This window comes from Hypanus sabinus, chromosome 8 (assembly GCF_030144855.1).
Source record: "Hypanus sabinus isolate sHypSab1 chromosome 8, sHypSab1.hap1, whole genome shotgun sequence".
NCBI lineage: Eukaryota > Metazoa > Chordata > Chondrichthyes > Myliobatiformes > Dasyatidae > Hypanus > Hypanus sabinus.
In genome coordinates, this window is record NC_082713.1 from 30,869,624 (window position 1) to 30,889,962 (window position 20,339).

Genomic DNA, 20,339 nt, shown 5'->3' on the forward strand with positions numbered 1-20,339 from the left:
AATCCTATGCACCTAATTTCAATCCTACCTGATTCTCAGATTTTGCAATGGCTGAACATGCAAGGGTGAGCTCTTTAGTGTGGATAATCTACTTAGCAGCATATAATGTCCTACAGCAGTTCCCACCAGCAAGTGCTGTCAGAATTATCATTGGCCTGCTGTCAGAATACAACTGAGAGTGCTGATCAATTTCTAGATATACAGCTCATTTACATCTCCTTTTCATGATCAGTCTTCAAATTTCCTTCCATGATGTTCATGATCTTAGCTTTCCCTACAAAAGAATTTTAGTATCACTTTTCGGAACTGTAAATGGCTGAGCCCTTAACCCAGGAGCTCTAGACTCAACAGAAACAATCTTGTAGTTCTTAATGACATCACTCCTCATTCTTCTAAATTATATTGAAGATGGCTCTGACTTGCTCATTTGCAATTTACAGAACAATTCTTTTTCATTCCAACGATACCCTTAGATGCAGAGTCTAAAGCTGCACACAGGACTCCAAAAGAGCTCTCAGAAATCTTTGTATGATCTTGTCAAAGCTAACTTACTTTCAGACCTTAACCCCTACCACACCTCTTAATATTGACAACATACCATTTGACTTCATGCTTATGGCACCTACATATTTATTTGAGCATCTTAAAGCAGAACAGTATTCATTTATGCACCTACCAGTTGCATGTAATGAAAGTATTTTATCTCTTCTTTTATAACTTATGCTCACCTGATATTTCACCTACCACCTTTTTGTCTAATCGCTTACTTTTCCCCATATCGCTTTACATGGTATTTCCAACCTCCACCCCCCCCCCCTCAAATCTCCAGTTCAGATTGAATGAGAGCAATTTAAAATCTACTAATTAAATCTCTTAAACTCTCCATCATAAACAAACATTCATGTTTCTGGTTTTTGCCTTCACTTCACACTAGAATTATAGAGTATGGAAAAAGGCCCTTCAATTCTATGCTGAGCAAAATGTTTATTCAAGCTGATCGCTTATCCCTCCGAAGAACTCGTTATCCATTTACCTGTTCACATACTTAAATGCATTACTGTACCTGTATCAACTACTTCTTCTACCAGCAGGTTCCATTTACCTACACCTGCTGTGTAAAAATTGTTGCCTCAGGTTTTTATTAAACCTTTCACTCTAACCTTAAAACTATGTTGTTTAGTTTTTGGTTCTCCAACCCTGGGGGAAAAAAAACTACTCATGCTATCAATGCCCCTTATTATTTTATATACCACTATGAGAATGCCCCTCAGTCTCCTACACTCCCAACATGCCTAACCTCTTCTGACAACTCAGCGCCTTGAGCCCTGGGAGTAACGTTTTAAATCTTTTTTGTACTCTCTAGTTTATCACATCTTTCATAATATTGGGTGGCCAAAACTAAACACAATATGCTGTGTGGTCTCACTAAAACATGATCTCCCAACTTCAATATTCGATGCTCTGTCTGATGAAGGCCAATGTGCCATAAGCCTTCTTCATTGCCCTGTCTATTTGAGGCTGCACTTTTAAAGGAACTATGAACCTGTAAGTCCCTCTGTTTTGCAGCAATACTTAGGACCTTCATATTCATGCAAAAGTCCCATCTTGATTTGCCCTTCCAAAATGTAACACTATACACTTATATGAATTAAATTTCATTTGCCATTCCTCTTCCCTCCAACCCAGCAATTCCTGATGCTCCTTTTCTGTCTATGACACGATCTGCTTTAGTGTCATCTGAAAACTTACTAGCTCTTCCTCATATATTCCCATATACTATTTTAAGATTTCTTTTACATTCCTGATGGTCATAGCACGTATAATAAACTATCTTAAGGAAAGGAATATTTTTGTTTCTGTGTAAGCAAAGAAAACAGGAAAATAACATGGTTAATAAGAGATCACCAGAGACTTAAGGTTTTCTTTATTTGGCAACTTGCAGTTCATAACATAGGAAAACAGTTTCTTCTTAAACTAAGGACCATGAAGCAAGGAAAACATTTTCTATACTAAACATTTGCACAGATTACAGGAATTCAGATGTCAAAAACAAGGAATTAAACACACCTCAAAAAGTCATGTTTACAATTTGTTTGTTAACGACCATCAAAAGAAAGCTGGCAGAGGAATCTGAACTCCTGATTTGGAGAATGGGAATAACATAGAGTTTTAGATTGAGATTGCCAGACGCTGCTTAATACTAAATCCAGAAATGTTACTATAATTACATTTAATTGCAACTCCCAAGTCAATTGCTTATGTTTGATAGTCAGTGGTAGCTATACATTTGTGCACTCAAACACCTTTTCTCACTCCCAGTGCTACTGACCCATTTATCACCATACCACACTCCAAAAAAGCAAGTTTTAAATGGCATTTGCAACAAGTGCCTCACTTTGCTTTGAGCCACACTTCACAATATGGCCACTGAATTTGTTTTGTGAAAAGGCACTACCAACAAAGTAATTGTTGACAACTCAGAAACCAATGATGACCTCACAGACAGAGAGGGACACACACTGCATGGTTGACACATCTACCTTGATATGGTGCAGGTTCCAACTCTCAGTACACTTTCAATGGCTCCAGGATGAGCGGTGATACTTGAAGTGTAGCCCAAGTAGAACAACTAACCCATGTTCTGCCTGTTGCCATATCCACGTCTGTGTGTATCCTTCCAGTCGTCCTTTTCACGTGCCAATCTCAGGGCCTGTTCATCATCAGCCTCGTTATCATTTTCAACTTCCTGTTCTTGATTTTCCTGATCAACTAGAAGAAAGCTTCCATGTTAACTGAAATCTACCAGTTAAACATCTTAAGCAGGCCAATAGCAAAAAAGATTATGAAACAGGTGCTGTGGCTCTGTGATGTATACCAATGAGAAGCTTACACGTCCTTCCTTTTCCTGGATTGAATTTGTTGGTTTAAATGAGTAAGAATACAATTGTCAGTGGAATAAGGAAAAAAAATTGGTTCCTGCCCTTTATCATTATGTGACACAGAATAACAACTTATGGATATTAGGATAGCTGCCTCATTGTTGTGCCCATTTTTTGGAAGTTAAACATAAAATCCAATTTGACATTTCTGGGCAGTACTGACAGATGATATTTTAATCTAAGGTCCTCTTTGGTCAGTGAAATATTTTGAAGTTGGACTATGGATTTCAGAAGCCCTGATAAGGGTCACCAACCAATATTATGCAAAGCTCCAGAATACTAGAATAGTCTGGTGGTCCCTCAGATCTAACTACATTGGAGAGGAAGTCTTAATGTCTTGACTCTTAATGCTAATGGAATTAAGAATCAAGGCATGGAAGTCAGAGCATTCAGAAGATTCAACAAACTCAGGGAAGAAGTTTAACGAGGGAGTTAATTTCCAATTTCCAGGTGGAAATACATACTAAAATCCAGCAGGTCTAATCATTAAGGGAGCAAGCTCCTTAGCAAGAGCAGATGGACTGCCTAGCATTTGAGCATTATTATTTTTTTTCTTTTTTCTTCTTTCTCTCATTTCATCCCCATTGCCTACTGCCTCTGTTTAGTTTTCCCCTTGAACATCAAAACGATTCACCTTGTTTAAAAAACTTTAAAAAAAATTGTTTAAAAAACTTTAAAAAAAATTGTTCAAAAATTACCTTCAAGTGATTTTCAGTTACAGAAATAAAATAATTCAAAAAATTATCAATATCTATAGCACAAGACATAATATTTCATTCAATTTGAAACTTGCTACTTGATTACTCCAGTGCACACCTGGCCAACTTCTTTTGATCTGAGCTCCATAAACATGAAGCTGTTCACATTATCCTACCCATGTCCTAATCAGCACCAACACTGGTTCACCTATCGTGCACGCTTGTTGATCTAAGATGTCGCCTAAGTAAGGAGTGCCTCACTTATAAAATGGTTGTAATTTTATTATTTCTGCATATACTTGTCCTTATTTATTTTTACAATGACCTCCAGACTTACTACTCTTTGGGTATATATGCATAAATGGCACCACACAGATTCCAAAGGCAGAGACTGCTACGATTCCATAACATTTGTGCTGAGGATATCAGCTGCTGGATTCTGTGCCAACTAATCAGAAACAATACTGAATTTCAATGGTTTACAGCAACTGTGATAGATAAAGCATAAAGGTAATTTTCCTGGTATGTAAATTTTCTAATGTATAATTTTAGCTAATTTTCATTTTTTTTTCAAAATGGAACATTTAAAGTTTTAATTCTCAATACTAGAGATACAAACAAGCTCTTCAAAATTACTCATAGGTTTAACAGTCAGAGAGGAAGAGGGGACCATCAGCTGTCAAAGCTTTCATATCTTGAGGGTACAGAGCTTTCTTACTGTCTCATTAGAGGCTGTGGGTCTGCAGAGGCCATAATATTGGAGTTTGGGACTAATGTTTGGAGAAGGCAATTATGTGCATGGAGTGGCTATTGGCATCAATTCCAGCAGTAGCCACAAGTCAATGACGTTTAGCCCATTATACTTCACCCGTTAAACTTCAGCTCTATTGGACTGCTAACAGTCTGCTAAGTGCACTGTAAAATGGCTGATTTAGACATCGCACAAATAAACTGCAGAATATTGACACTGCTTATTTTTAAATTCTTGGAGTCTTAAATTTTATAAAGGAAATTGACAGTCATTTGGAAAATGTGATAGGAAATTGACTCTAGGAATATTAATTTATGCTCTATGTTCAAAGGTGCCTTGAGTGCACATTAAATCAAGTAATGCATCTATTTCTTTCCCCAAACCCAGCGTGTCTGCACAATCTAATTTCCATAGTGAACACCAAATGGCATTATCCTACAAAATTTTAGAATAGTTTCCTTGATAATCTTATTTAAAAATAGGCATCCGTTAGTCTCAAGAGACCATGGATTTGCTCCTGGGCAGGGTTTTATGGGAGACTGGCAGCTGCCCATGCTTTAAGTCTCCCCTCTCCACACCACCAATGTTGTCCAAGGTAAGGGCAAGGGCTGATACAGCTTGGCACCGACGTCGATGCAGAGCAATGTGTGGTGCTCAATGTGTTGTGCCCAAGGACACAACAGGCTGACTTAGCTGAGGCTTGAACTAACGACCTTCAGATCACTAGACCAATGCCTTAACCACTTGGCCGCGTGCAACAGTAATCCCATGTAAGAATGGTAACTTGGAATTCCTCATTCTGTAGCTGAGAAAGGGTCATGAAGTATAAACATTTAAATCTGTACCATTCCACCACATGACAGTAACTCAATTTTAACTACAGAAGATAGTTTTAAATCTTTTGCTTTCTATTTTGTTCCCAGTACACATATCTGTAGCTCAGTAATTTAAAAATAATCAAAATTTACACGTGTCCTTGGACACAAGAAATTCAGCTAATTTGTTTTGAAATTTCAAATTCATGTAAACAAGCCCAATCTGCAGGAAATCCCAACTGTAAATAATTTCTCTTGGGAATGTGAGCAGGGTTGAAAAAAAGTTAAACTAAAGAATGCTGCAAAGATTTAATTTGCGTTAAGAAAATTCTGCAAATACAATACCCAATTATTTTGGTAATGGTTTCCAAATAGCAGCGGAATTGCACTTTAAAGTTCTCTACAATCAGTGGGTACAATTGAGTTAGATGAACTCAATATATTTAACATGAAAGAGGAAATCAAATGGAAAATTACATTATTGATAAAGACCACTTCTCAGTGCACTTCTAGATGAATAACAAAGTAACATATTTACTTTGTTAATGATTCAGACAGATATCGTTAATAATTAAGTCTTGGTGAGTTGCTGCAATGAGCCTAAGCCTGGGAAATCATGAAGCGAAAACTAGAAGGCACAAGATTTAAAAGGAACCTGATGGGCAACTTCTTCATACAGAGGGTGGTGTGTGTATATTTTTAAAAAAGCCTCAGGAAGCAGTTGAGGTAGGTACATCAACAACATTTAAAAGACACTTGGATAGGTACATGAATAGGAAGTATTTTAGGGCGGGTAGGGAGAAAGATACGGGTCAAACATGGAACTTGCTTAAATGAGCATCCTGTTGGCTGAAGGACCTGCTTCAATGTTGTATTACTCTATTTTAACAATAACATTTGAATGCCCTTAACTGGTGGCAAAATTTCAAAGCCAATATTTTTTGTTGATTTGCATGTTTCTTACTGACAAAGGCTGGGGAAGGTTCTTTCTGAACTCTCCATAATGAATATCATATTCTAAGTAACTTCAGCAATACAGGTAAAGGTGATAGAATCAATCTCTTTTGAATACTATTACCCATTCAAGCAGCTAATGTTTTAGCAAACACAGTACACTAGAAGATAATAGATATGTAAATAAGAAATGCACAGAATAAATTAAAAGCAACGACTTGAAGAAAGTATTCCTACCTGATTGACTTCTTGGAATCCCCTGATCAGGGAGAGCACCATGCTTTTTATGTTGCTCATACCAATCATCAACTGTCATAGTAGGAAGACTTGGATAACCAACACCAAACACTCTAGAAAGAAATTACATCAAGACGTTTAGAATATCAAATTACAATGTCTAGCTGGAATGGGACTTAATGATATAAATTATTTTAAGTGCACTTATGCAGCTGGTAACTTTTCATTCAACGATTGGCAAAGAGAAAAACAAAAAGCAGGAATAAATGGGTGTTTTTCCAGCTGGTAGGCATCTCAGGAATCAGTGCCAGGATATACACAAAATATATTAATCATTTAGATGAAGAAATTAAATGTAATAAATCCAAGTTTGTAGATGTCACAAATCTTGGTGAGCTGAAGAGATTAGTGTGATTTGGACAGAATGAAAAATTGAGCAAGTGGAGAGCAGATGATCTATAAAGCAAGACAAAGAAAATCTGGAGGTCAGGCAGCACCCATGGAAATGGAAAAAAAGAGTTGACTTTTTGGGCCAAGACCCTTCTTCAGGACTGGAAGGAAGGTGGAAGACACCAGAATAAAAAGGTAGGGGAGGGGAAGGAAGTTGGCTAGGTGACAGATGAAGCCAGGAGGGTGGGAAAGATAAAGGGCTGGAGAAGAAGGAATCTGAATATGAGAGTGGATCATAGGAGAAAGGGAAAGAGCACAGAACCCAGAGGCAGGTGAGGAAAGGTAAGAAGCGAGAGTCAGGAATAAAGGGGGGAAGGAAGAGGAATTTTTTTTAAACCAAAAAGGAGAAATTAATATTCATACCTTCAGGTTGGAAGTGTTGCTCTTCCACCTTGAAGGTGGCCTCAACAGGAGACAAGAGGAGGCCATGGACTGACATGTCTGAATGGGAATCAGAATTAAAACTTTTGGCCACCAGGAAGTTCCAGTTGTGATCAATGGAATGGAGGCGATCGATGAAGCACTCCCCCGATTTACAACGAGTCTCACCAACGTAGAGGAGGCCACATCGGGAGTACCGGACACAACAGACGACCTCAGCAGGCTCACAGGTGAAGTGTTGCCTCATCTGGAAGGACTGTTTATGGCTTTGAATGGAAGTGAAGTGGGTGACTGGACAGGTACAAGTACTTTGGCCACTTTCATGGATAAGTGCCAGGAGAGAGATTAGTGGGGAGGGACGAATGGTCGAGGGAATCACAGACCGAGCCATCTCTGCGGAAAGCAGAGGTGGGCAGGGAAGTAAAGATGAGCTTATCCACTTTGGCAGCAAAATGAAAGCAGATTATTTTCTGATTGGGAATGGGACAAGTGCAATAAGATCCAGGTGTCTTTGCCCACCAGTTTATGTAAATAAGCATGAAAGTATAGAACGCTATTAAGTAGCATGTTGTACACTGGGCTACATAGCACAAGGGTTCAAGTAAAGGAGCAGGGGATCTTGCTGCAAATATACACTGCTTTAGTAGGATTACACTTTGAACACCATGTGCAGTTTTGGTTACTTTATCTGGGGAACAATGTTCCTGTTTGGAGTGAGTGCAGAAAAAGTTCGTTAGACTGATTCCTGGTAAGATTAACAATGGAGTAAGATTAAGCCATATTTGGTAGATTTTGGAAGAAGGGGATGTTATAAAAAGCTACAAAATTCCATCAAGAGTCCACAGAGCAAAAGCAGGGTGCACCTGATGGGGCAGGAATCCACACCCTGGTTTGACAGTCTAAGGATAATGGGTGAGTAATACAATAGGAATGAGATGAGGAGACATATATTCACCAGTGAATTCTCTACCACAAAAGGCAATTGAAGCCGAATTATTAAATAGATTCAAAAATGAATTAAGATGTTGCTCTCAGGACTGCAGGCATAGGAGAAAGAGCAGGAACCCGTACTGAATGTGGTTGACCAACCAGGATCATATTGAATAGTGGAGCCTGTCTGAAGAGATGACTCCTACCTTCTACATTTCAATGCCTGAAAAATGAAAACTTCTATAAGATGGAAAAGAATGAAAAATCTATAATTTAAAGAGCATCTAAAAATGCTACCTTCTCATTAGTGCCATTTCTTAAAGATGGTAGCCTACTTGAACCTATTTTGCAAGAATCTCAAGCTAAAACCATTGTCTAGCCATTTCTCAAAAGCTCCATGTCTTATTCTGCATCAGATTAACTTATTTAGTCTTCCCCTAAATGATGAAATGGTCTTCATTGCAATTCCCACCTATGCAATGCATTCGCTGTTTTACCAATATCAAAAGGAAATAAGATCCTTGAATATTCACTCTCAGTGCCTATTATAACAGCAGGAAAAAGTGCTTCTCAAATTGCAATAGCAAACCAGATTATCTATATACTAAAACTCTCATGCTGTTTGTCTGTTTGTGACCTCCAGTTAGCGCAAACGGTGCATTACAGCAGCACTATTTGTGGCTAAATCGACTTAAAATGCACTAACTCACAGAATGCAGGCAAAATTCAGGGTTATATATTTGTATAAAATTGCTGACTCGCCAAAATAAACAGCCCCACTTTCACCCGAGAGCCGATGTCAGCCATGATGGAAACCACAACACGACCCCACAACGCATGCGCAGGGCCAGCCTCAGAAGTGACTCACGATGCTCACAACAGCGACACCAACCGGAGAAAAAGGTCAGGGCAGCTCTATTTCGAGTGGTCATATTCTGCTAATCACCATCAGCATGTGCAGGATTGGGACAGATCTAACTGCCACCCATCAATAAGAGATAATTAAATCTTATTGTAATGACGTACTTCGAGACACTCATCAAACCCTTTGCTGCTGTCAAAAGACAGTGGTGACCTCACCTTGTCCATTTAGGAGAGCGCAAACCACATCATCAAGAATAATCAGCATCCTGGAGGTTTTGCTGTTACTGCTTCATATCTTCTATCCAGCATTAGGGTGAAAAAAAATGGTCAGCCTAATTATGCCGCATGGAAAGAGAAGGGGGACATTACAGTCAAGACGTGATGCCAAACATCATCGGGAAGCGGCAAGGAGAGGGAGAGAACAAGAATCAGATGAGGCCAGGGACACATGACTCCAGGATCAAAGAGTCAGGATAAAAAAGATGAGAGAAGAAGAGACAGAGGAGGAGAGGCATGCACATCTCCAGAATGACAACACCTGGCATAGGAGGAGGAGAGAGGAAGAGACAAAGGAGCTGAGAAATCCACGTCTCCAGGATCAGAGACAAAGAACAAACAGCAGAAGAGATGGGGGATGAAAGGGCAGCGCATCTCCAGAATGACAAAAACAGTCACAGAAGGAGGAGAGAGCAAGAGACAAAGGAGCTGAGAAATGCATGTCTCCAAGATCAGAGACAATGAATAAGCAGTAGAAGGGATAAAAGGACTGCATGTCTCCAGAATGATGATGAGAGGCACACCCTAGCGCCTTGGCAAATCAACCATAAATGATGCCATCAAAAGTGCCCTTCGTTATATTTGCCTTGCTACGCATCCTTCTTCTTTAATAAACTGAGGTTTTCTTCTTCAATTTCCAAAGCAAAGCGATACCAATAGTATTTAGGAATACGTAATGCTCATACTAGTCACATCAGACTGCACTACCCTTCTCTCAAAAGGTGCCCCAATGGGTCACCCCATTATCTAGTAATTTATAAAGTATTTATCTTTTCACAAAAGCTTACAGCAAACCTTCACTTTGCCACAAGCTCCAACAGAAATAGCAATGCACACAAAATGTTGGAGGAACTCAGCAGGTCAGGCAGCATCTATAGAAAAAAAGTACAGTTGATATTTCCAGCCAAAACCCTTTGGCAGGACTGGGGAGAAAAAAGCTGAAGAGTAGATTTAAAAGGTGGGGAGAAGGGAGAGAGAAACACAAGATGATAGGTGAAACCTGGAGGGGGAGGAATGAAGTAAAGAGCTGGGAAGCCAATTGGAGAAAGAGACAGAAAGCCGTGGAAAAAAGGGGGGAGGAGCATCAGAGGGAGGTGAGGAGCAGGCAAGGAGATAAGGTGAGAGACAGAAATTGGGATGGGAAATGGCGAAGGAGAGGGGGGTGGGGGGCATTACCAGAAGTTTGAGAAATTGATCTTCATGCCAACAGGTTGGAAGCTCCCCAAATGGAATATAAAGCTTTGTTCCTCCAACTTAAGTGTGGCCTCATCATGACCGTGGAGGCGGCCATGGATAGATACATCGGAATGAGAATGGGAAATGGAATTAAAACGGGTGGCCACTGGGGGATTCCGCCTTTTCTGGCAGATGGAACTTAGATGCTCAGCAAAGCGGTCTCCCAATCTATGTCAGGTCTCACCGATATACAGGAGACCACACTGGGAGCATCTGACACAGTATATGACCCTAACAGATACACAGGTGCACTGTCGCTTCACCTGGAAGGACTGCTTAGGGCCCTGAATGGTAGTGAGGGAGGTGGTGTATGGGCAGGTGTAACACTTGCTCCACTTGCAAGGGTAAGAAATAGCATTGGTTTCTCAAGGGTCTACATATATTCTTCTTCTGGAACATTCAGAAAAATATGCCCTGTAATTGTTATGGGTTCAATGACTGCAGCAATGAAAACTGTATACATTCCAATTATAAATTCTAATTATTACATGGAGCTTAGAAAAATAGAGAGCTATGGTATTTCTAAGGCAGGGACATGTTTGGCACAGATTTGTGGGCCGAAGGGCCTGTATTGTGCTGTAGGTTTTTTTATGTTTTTCTATTTTTTTCCCTGTAAATTGTCCAATATTTTGAACATCTTTACAGTAGCATATCTTTTCAAAGCACACCCAATTTTTAAAAATTCCAAAAGGGTCACTGCACTGTCATGAAATTAGGTATTTGAACTCCAAGTTCTTTATGCGTAGCTATGTGTTTTTATTGAGTCCATAGTTAAACTCCTTGTTTCTCCTCCTAAAAATACATTTGGAAAGGGATTATCACCTGAAAGTTAATACTGCTATCAATCTGACTATTTCCCTACCTCTCTATGCATTTTCTAATATTTACTTTTGGCAAAATTCCCAATTTTGATTTATCAGCAAAATTGGAGATACAAATTTAGAGCTGGTTTTCACCATTATTGTTTATGTATATGCATTTATTTGGTGTAACTCGACTTGATTAGGACATACAGGATACAAACTTTGGGGCATATATATGAGAGAAGATTGACCGAGACTTTATTTTTTGCCACCTAAACAAACCTTACAGGTTGATAATATGTCAAAAAAAAGGACACTCTGCTGAGGTGTAGGAATGACACTGGAGTTGTCATATCTCAGCATATAGTAATTCTTTGGGGGAAAATCAGAACAAGCAGAGGTCTTCAGTAAGCTGTAGATGTTTAAGATGTTTAGTATAGACAGGATTTTTAATAGTATTCTTTCTTACTTACTTGGCTTCAGCTGCATTTCGAGCAAGGATAAAAGGTTGCATTGGGGGTCTCTGTGGTCGAGTAGCCTGAGGCTGAATGGGGGTGGGGGGATGGGCAAGAAATGACCATCACATTACAATATTCACTGAAATATGATCTTATTACATCTTAATCCAAACTTAATTCATATACACTCAGTGACCATTTTATTAGATACATGAGTAGAACTCGGTGTCGTCTGCTGCAATAGCCCATCCACTTCAAGGTTCCATGTGTTGTGCGTTCAGAGATGCTCTTCTGCACATCACTGGTTACCTGAGTTATTGTCACTTGCTTGTCATTTGAACCAGTCTAGCCATTCTCCTCTGATCTCTCATTAACAAGGCATATTCTCCCACAGGCATTCACTGGATATTTTTTGTTTCTCACACCAATCCTGGGAGATCAGCAGTTTCTGAGACACTGAAAGAACCCCATCTGACATCAATAAATATTCCATAGTCAAAGTCACTTAGATCACATTTCTTCCCCATTGAGGTTGCTCTGACTAACAATTGATCCCCTTGGCCAAGTCTGCATACTTTTATACAGTGAATTGCTGCCACATGATTGGTTGAGTTACATTAACAAGCAGGTGCACATAAAGTAGCCACTGAATGTATGTAGTTGAAACATTAAAATAATGAACTGCATTTGCATTAAAATGTTCACAATATAAACTATTATTCACTTAAATGCTTTGCTTACATTTCTTTTAAAGAAATTTAAAGACAGCATTATAAAAACTAGCTCTACAATGAATCGATTTTATATTGCTTTTAAAATTAACACTTAGTTTCTAAGAACAGGTATAACAAGGTGATCCTGTAGTTTTTGTTTTCCTAGTATTTACTCTTGATTCAATAGAAACAGTAAGTTCAGTATTGATAGGCTATAAGTCAGCAGTCAAATGGCAATATCAGATTTATATACAAGAAATAATTATAAAAAATTATAATACAAGAATATTGTACAAGAAATGAAGAGAAACAGATTCACAGCTAGCCTTTAAAAGGTTTCTGGAAATGCTTGGAAACTAGGTATTCAAAATGTATGGGGAGTATGATAGATAATAGATTTATTTTAAGGTGTCTGTACCAGATGCATACTTTACCACTGTTTTGTAAAATTGCTTTGTTTATTACATCTCAATAAACATTAAGTTTAGTCATAGATATTTAGTTATAGATCTCTTACTGGTATGCAGAAAAAAAATCAAAATTTAGAAGAAAATTAAGTATAGATATATTGTTATTAATTTCTACAATTTAAGCAGAAGTACTAAAATTTTTTTATATCTGCTATGTTTTACCAAAGCCCTGATGCATATCTGACAGGGCTTCACCAATTTTCCAATCTCAGTTATGTCAATGCAAACAACTGAATTCATGCTACATTATGTAATGGCCACTTTCCAGCACAAGACCAGAATGGAACAAGCCTACTTCATCAAATATTGAAAAATATTGATGCTAAACTGAAGATAGAAAGTTTCTAGAAATGTACAAATTTTGTATTGAGGAGTAAAAATATAGTTGAGAATGTGGAACCATCACTTCAAAAGAACAATGAATTTTGTAAACACACCAGTAGTAAAATTAGAGATCTACTTGTCTACAAGGTACAATTACACTACAGAGTTGAACTCCAGGTTTATTTATTTATTGAGAAACTGCAAAGAATAGGCCTTTTTGGCCCTTCAAGCTGCACTGCCCAGCAACATCCAATTGAACCCTAGCCTAATCGTGGGACAATTTATAAAAAACAATTAACCTATCAGCCAGTACACCTTTGAACTATGGGAGGAAACCAGAGCACCCAGAGGAAACCCATGCAGTCATGGGGAGAAGGTATAAACTCCTTACAGACAGTGGCAGGCACAATTACTTACATTCACATTTGAGTCTTTAATATAACAATATGTCCAATGACAGATGTATTATTGTAGGCCACATGGAGGGAAATTTAAGAAGCACCTTAAGAGATAATTAGAGAAGGTGAATGAGGGAGCCATTAGCTTGGGCCCAAGAAGCTAAAGGCATAGTTGTCAATTTTAGGTTTTGAGCCCAGGACTCTGAAAGCAGAGTTCCCAAAGATGAGGCTTTATTGAGCAAACTGTTGATAACCTGTACAGCAGGAGTTTAAATAGATAGAATTTTAAATCTGAGGGGGCCAGGCTATGCCCAAAGAATATTTTGTGTTTTGAAAACACTTATTCCTCACTCCTTCAGCTTAAAGCCAAATGATGAAACAAACACTTACTTGTTTATTTTCTCCAATTCGTTTCAAAATTTGTTTTTCTTGATTTATGCTCTCAATTTCTTCTAGACTTGTGTTTATCCACTTTTGTAAATTCAATAGATAAAATTTCCTTGTCTGCTCATCATCTGCTTTTCCACTGCAAATAATAGATTTAATCTCTTTTAATTTGGCTTCAGTTTCTTTCTTCATGTTATACCTGGTTGGGATGAATTCACAAAGTAAATTATGTTGATTATTTCAACACACATTGCCACAATCATTCATTTATTCCAAGATTAATACCAAAGCAAAAATAATTTGAAAACGGTACCTTTCAATTTTCGCCTGTCTTTTTACCGCCATGGAGATTAAACTGGATTGACTTGAAACTGTCGGTCTACTGGAATCAGCACCTGCTTTGTTATTTTCTTCTTTATTTTCCATTGTTTCAGGGAACTCAAATGTCATTACATTATAATCTTTGCAACGTTGCAAGAAGTCCATGTAATAGACTTGGGCCTTTTGTATATGCTCTAGCCGCTTTGCAGTATTCCCTAATTTCATTGTAAGAGCTCCTAGTAACACAGGCAGCAACAAGTACTTAACATCTGAAGTGGCAATTTCTTCCAATTCTTCATTTCGACTGCAATAGAACAGAAATAATTCTTTTAAAAAATCAAATTAGTATCAAGTTATCCAATTTCACATTTAAGTCAATACTATATAAAACAATGTACCTTATATCCGCTTTTGCATGCAACTAAGCCATGTGTAAAGTTGTTGCTATATTTGCACATAAATCAACGAACTATATTTCAAAAGCCATTTTCTTGGAGGATGACTGGTCCTGTCCCATTTTGCAAATGGGCTGGGCAGACAAGGCCAATGCAGGACCTGAAAACCAGCGGTTGTTCCCAACATTTTTTATGCCATGGAGCTTTACCATTAACTGAAGGGTCCTTGGACCCCAGGTTGGGAAACCCTGCTAACTCTGTCCAACATCATGCTTGATGCGTTGGGCAGGTGGGTAGTTTGGGAGTGGTGCACTCCTTTCACTGCTTATATTGAGCTTTTGTAATGCTCTTGAAAGATGGCTCCGAGATTTTCAGTGCAATTCTCCTTTCTCCATTATGAGCAGAAACAGGCTACTGAGTCCCACAAATAGGTCAGTATCAGAATTCTGTTTAATATCTCTGGTATATGTCATGAAATTTGTGTTTTGCAGCACCACCATATTGCAACACATAATAAAAAAACTATATATATAAACAATACAAAAAGATAGTGTAAGGAAGGTGAGGTAGTGTTCATGGATTCATTGTCCATTCAGAAAAGTGGAGGAAAAGCTAGAAAAGCTATTCCTGAAATAGAGTGAGTGAGAGAGTGAGAGAGTGTGTGTGTGTCTGTCTGTCTTTAGGCTCTGATACCTCCTCCTCAATAGTAGCAACCATATCCTTGACCCTGGCAGCCAGGTGGCCACACACCATCTTCAAGTTTCTTCTGCGGCCACAGAATCACCTGAACGTCATCTACTTGTGACTTTAGTGTTACCATCTTTCCTTTATTACTCACTTTAATCGATTATGTATCCGTCTAAATATTGACCAAAGCACGATTTGTGAAGGTAGAGTCACGTTTCCACAACACTTTGTGAGGAATCAACATTATATCAAGTTAAATCACAGTTGAATGTTCACATTTGGTGCGGCACAATGGCACAGATAGAGAAAATGCTGTGTCACAGCTGCAGAGATCAAGTTCAATCCTGACCTCCAGTGCCGTGTGTTGAGTCTGCACGATCTCCTTGACCCAGGGTTTCCCCCAGGCGCTTAGAACGATAGGCTAAATGCCTACCGCAAATTGGTTTCCCACCCCTGAACAGGTGAGTGATGGGTGGTGGTGGGGGATGAAAGAACGACAGTTTGCGAGAATAAACTGGAAATTAGTACTAACAGGTGTTTGTCAGCGTGGACGATAGGATGAAAACCCTATTTCTATCCTGTATGACTCTAAACACCAGAACCATGAGCTGAACTCGATATCATTGTGGTCCTTAGCTGTGACTAAGACACTTAAGTGTCTTACCTGTCCCAAGACACCTAAATTCTTCAAGTACCCTTAAAATACATCCAGTCACGATGGATATACTCTCACTCAATGCATCGAGCAGAAAGAGTTGTCCAAAGTCTGCAGGTGGGGGGCTTCAGTGGTTACAGCGTTTAACGGGATTAAATGCCCAATCCTTCTGCTCACAAAGGCATCCACAACTGTCACCCACGGGGACCGCCCCTCTTTCGGCGACAACACTCGCTGCTGGTGGGAGACGGCTGCGCATGATTTGCAATGCACCGAGTTATGAGAGGGATGGATGGTCGCCGTCGTGGGTGCGCAGGTCGGGCTGGGGCTCGAGTTACCTGAACAGATCCAGCTGGTTCACCATTCGAGTGGCCTGTTCCAGCAGCTCCATCCCCCGCCGCACCTTGCGCTGAAAGCTCTCCGAGTTGGACGGCTCGTTGCTGCTCTCCACCTCATCGTGCAGCCTCCAGCCGTTCTCGAAGATGTCGGAGAGTTTCAGCGTCTCGCCGGACTGCGCCTGAGAGCACGTCGCCTCCGCCTCGTTCCCAACCTCTGCCTTCTCCACAGCCGCCGCCATCACTAGGAGACGGAGGGTCCCCTCACTGCACATGCGCCAATCATCCCGAGGGGTGCGGACGGTCGGTGAGTGCCACCTAACGGTGGGAGGACTGCATTTACTGTCGGAACAAACCGTTCCATTCCAGGGCTTGGGCGCACCGCCGCCTGGCGGTGGGAAGACTGCTTTCAAAGAGATGTTCAAATTCGTTACCCCGGTTGGTCGCAAAGCATGTGAAAGTGTTCATAAATGTCTGAGTTCTTGGAGAAAAAGAACAATCACTTTCAATTCAATTGATGGATTGATAGCTGCTATTTAAAAAAGATGGAATAAAGTGCGAAAATGGAACATAGAGGCAGCTGCCTCGTACCCTTTCTCACATTGGACAAAATCCCCTCACTAATCCCATATCCTTAATTCAATTAAAAGCAAAAAAAAATCTATCAGTCTTCATCCTTATACTGAGCAAATAAGCCCCAGAAACGTTTTGAACTAAATTTTTATAAAATGAATACTTATCGGAGATTCCCCTCCTCCTCTTATTTCTGCTCTACATGACCAATTCCTTATCTACAGTCAGGGATAGGTAATGTCACCTCTAGTTTTCTTATTGTCTCCTCATTTGACAAACCTAGCACCCCCAACACCTGTTGGCCCCTTATTTATCTCATGAATCTGCTCAATCTTCACCGCACTCCTCCAATTACAAATAACTCACTGAATTCACTCTAATAGCAAAACTATGTTTGCCTACAGTGTTCCTGATGAACTGCTGGCAGGGAGTTACATAATTACAGCAAGAAATCTCTATTTTTATATTCAAATTCTCTTGTAATAAAGGCCAACATACTATTTATCTTCCTAATTCCTTGATGAACTTGCTAGTTAACTTAGTGATTTGCACGTAAAGACATTTAGTTTCCTCTGAATATTAATTTTTTTAATTTTCTCACTATTTAAAAATATTCCACTATTCTATTTGTTTATTTAATTGGATCACCTCACATTTTCCCACTTTAGATTCGATTTGTCAATTCCTTGTCCATTCACCTAGCCTATATGTACTCCCTTGAAGCCCCGCTACATTCTCCCTACAACCTCCTCTATCACTTAGATCAAGAGATTCTGCAGACGCTGAAAATCCAGAGCAACACACACAAAATGCTGGAGGAACTCAGCAGGTCAGGCAGCATCCACGGAAATGAATAAACAGTTGATGTTTCAGGCCAAGACACTTCATCAGGACTCTAACTTTGTAACATGAAAAAAACTTGAATATGTTTCAGTCGATTCCCTCATCCAAATTATTGACCTAGATTGTCAATAGCTTATTGATCCCAGGGCTTATCCTTGCATTACAGAATCCCAATGTGAAATTTAACTGTACATTAAAACTGCTTCTCTGACATTACCCTATTCTCAATTTACACCAATATATTACTTTCAATGCCATGCACTTTAGTTCTTGGGTGATACCATTTGAAAGACATTCTGAAGCCCCAAATAAACCACATCAACTTATTTGCAGTTTTTTATTATGCTGTTTACAACTTCAAAAACCTATATTTAATAATTTAATGGGCTGCAGACCATTGCAGACTTCAAAGCTAAACGCAGTGGAGTTGCCAACATTGCTGCCTCTCTCCCAGATGAGATACATCTTTTTAACGCTCAGTTCAATGTCGCTAACTCCCCGAGGAGAGCCACCAATGTGACCTGCATCTTGGTCATCTCTGAGGCGGAAGTATGCTGGTGTTTCCAATGAGTGGACAGCTGCAAGGTTGCGAGACCAGATGGCATCCCAGGGCGGGTATTCAGGATGTGTGCGGCAGAACTGGCAGGTGTGTTTGCAGACATCTCTCCCTCTCCCAGTGTAGAGTGCCCTTCTGCTTCAAAACATCCACCATTGTTCCTGGACCTGAAAAGACCAAGGTAACATGTCTGAATGATTGGTATCCTGTCGCACTCACCTCAGTAATAAGGAAATGCTCTGAGAGGCTGGTCCCCTACAATTCGCCTACCAACGCAACCGACTGACAGATGACTCAATAGCCACAGCTCTACACGCCGTCCTTACACATCTGGAGTAGAGGGATGCTTATGTAAGAATGCTGTTCTTGGACTACAGTTCAGCATTCAACACCATAATTCCTTCCAGGCTTGTCAAGAAGCTCAGAGACCTCAGCCTTCATCCTGCCTTGTGTAGCTGAATTCTGGACTTCCTGTCAGACTGCTGGCAGGTAAGAGTGGGCTCCCTCACCTCTGCTCCTCTGAACCTCCACACAGCCTCAGGGCTGTGTCCTAAGCCTCTTCCTTTACTCTCTGTATACCCATCACTGTATCATCACCTACCGCTCCAATCTGCTTATTAAATTTTCAGATGATACTACATTGATTGGCCTAATCTCAAATAGCAACGAGGCAGCCTACAGAGAAGAAGTTATCACCCTGACACAGTGGTGTCAAGAAACAACCTCTTCCTCAATGGCACAAAAACAAAGGAGCTGGTTGTGGATTACAGGAGGAATGGAGACAGGCTAACCCCTATTGACATCAATGGATCTGGGGTTGAGAGGGTAAACAGCTTTAAGTCTCTCGGTATACACTTCACTGAGGATCTCACGTGGTCTGTACATACTGGCTGTGTGGTGATAAAAGCACAACAGTGTCTCTTTCACCTCAGACACTTGAAGAAGTTTGGCATGAGTCCCCCAGTCCTAAGGACTTTCTACTGGGGCACAACTGAGAGCATCCTGACTGGCTGCATCACTGCCTGGTATGGGAACTGTACCTCCCTCAATCACAGGACTCTGCAGAGTGTAGTGCGGACAGCCCAGTGCACCTGTAGATGTGAACTTCCCACAATTCAGGACCTTTACAGAAAGAGGTGTGTAAAAAGGGTCTGAAGGACCCAAGTTACCCCAACCACAAACTGTTCCAGCTGCCACCATCCGGGAAATGGTACAGCAGCATTAAAACCAGGACCAACTGGCATTAGATTTGTCAAGCATGATTTCCTTTGTTGGCTCTGTCCTAAACTATTTTCATTATGCGCGCATTGTTATCATTTTCCTAGTGATAGACTCTAGCATTGTCCTCTACTGATGTAAGGCTAGCTGGTCTACAGTCCCTGATTTCCCTCTGCTTCAAGCAGAGGTTTTACATTTGCTACCTTGCAGTGTGGGAGAACTGTACGGGAAGATGACAGCCAGCCTTTCAGCTGGAACTGTTACTTGTATGATCCAGTCTGGCGTCAACCTCATCACGCACGCTCTCTTTTGCTATCTCTGTTCCTTCCCTGCTGATAAAAACTTGTTTCATTTCAAACTTTTTCCGCTCTAAATCAGGGCCCTTGAACCTAAGTAATTTCTTTCTATGGATGCTGCCTGCTGAATGCCTCCAATATTTTTTGCTTATGTTTCACAAATGTTCTTGCCAACACTGCTGCCACACCTGCAGATACACAGTGGTATTCAAGCATCTATCCATTTTCACCATTTCAAAATTTCTAGCCTTTTTTAGAATTATGTAATCAATAGCCTTTGTATTCTGATGGAATTATTCCTCAGTCTGAGGATAGATGTAGTCCTAATATGTTCTCTTTCAAACACTCACATCAATTTATTCTGCTCATGAGGAAA

At 40.0% G+C, this 20,339-nt stretch overlaps 1 protein-coding gene across 2 annotated transcripts; it reads right to left on the minus strand.

Annotated features, from left to right (window-relative positions):
* Positions 1-1,907: 1,907 nt before the first annotated feature.
* On the minus strand, positions 1,908-16,757 carry igbp1 (immunoglobulin (CD79A) binding protein 1). 2 transcript variants are annotated; one of them, XM_059976916.1, is made up of 6 exons: positions 16,481-16,757; positions 14,398-14,709; positions 14,088-14,223; positions 11,808-11,878; positions 6,395-6,507; positions 1,908-2,769 (listed from the first exon to the last, which is right to left on the minus strand). In XM_059976916.1, exons 1-6 carry the CDS (start codon positions 16,750-16,752, stop codon positions 2,630-2,632), a joined length of 1,044 nt encoding a protein of 347 aa, XP_059832899.1. In that variant the 5' UTR covers positions 16,753-16,757; the 3' UTR covers positions 1,908-2,629. The 2 variants fall into 2 exon arrangements, with proteins under 2 accessions (XP_059832899.1, XP_059832898.1); XM_059976915.1 differs by having other exon boundaries at positions 14,088-14,283; positions 16,481-16,756.
* Between the last annotated feature and the right edge of the window lie 3,582 nt (positions 16,758-20,339).

What these genes read in the sequence shown, in the direction of transcription:
- igbp1 (XM_059976915.1), bottom strand. Translation starts at nt 16,752, where the DNA reads ATGTGCAGTGAGGGGACCCTCCGTCTCCTAGTGATGGCGGCGGCTGTG. An exon ending in AACCAGCTGGATCTGTTCAG is followed by an intron (nt 14,710 to 16,480) that starts GTAACTCGAGCC and finishes GTTCTATTGCAG; the next exon opens with TCGAAATGAAGAATTGGAAG. An exon ending in GAATTGGAGAAAATAAACAA is followed by an intron (nt 11,879 to 14,087) that starts GTAAGTGTTTGT and finishes ACCCCCATTCAG; the next exon opens with CCTCAGGCTACTCGACCACA.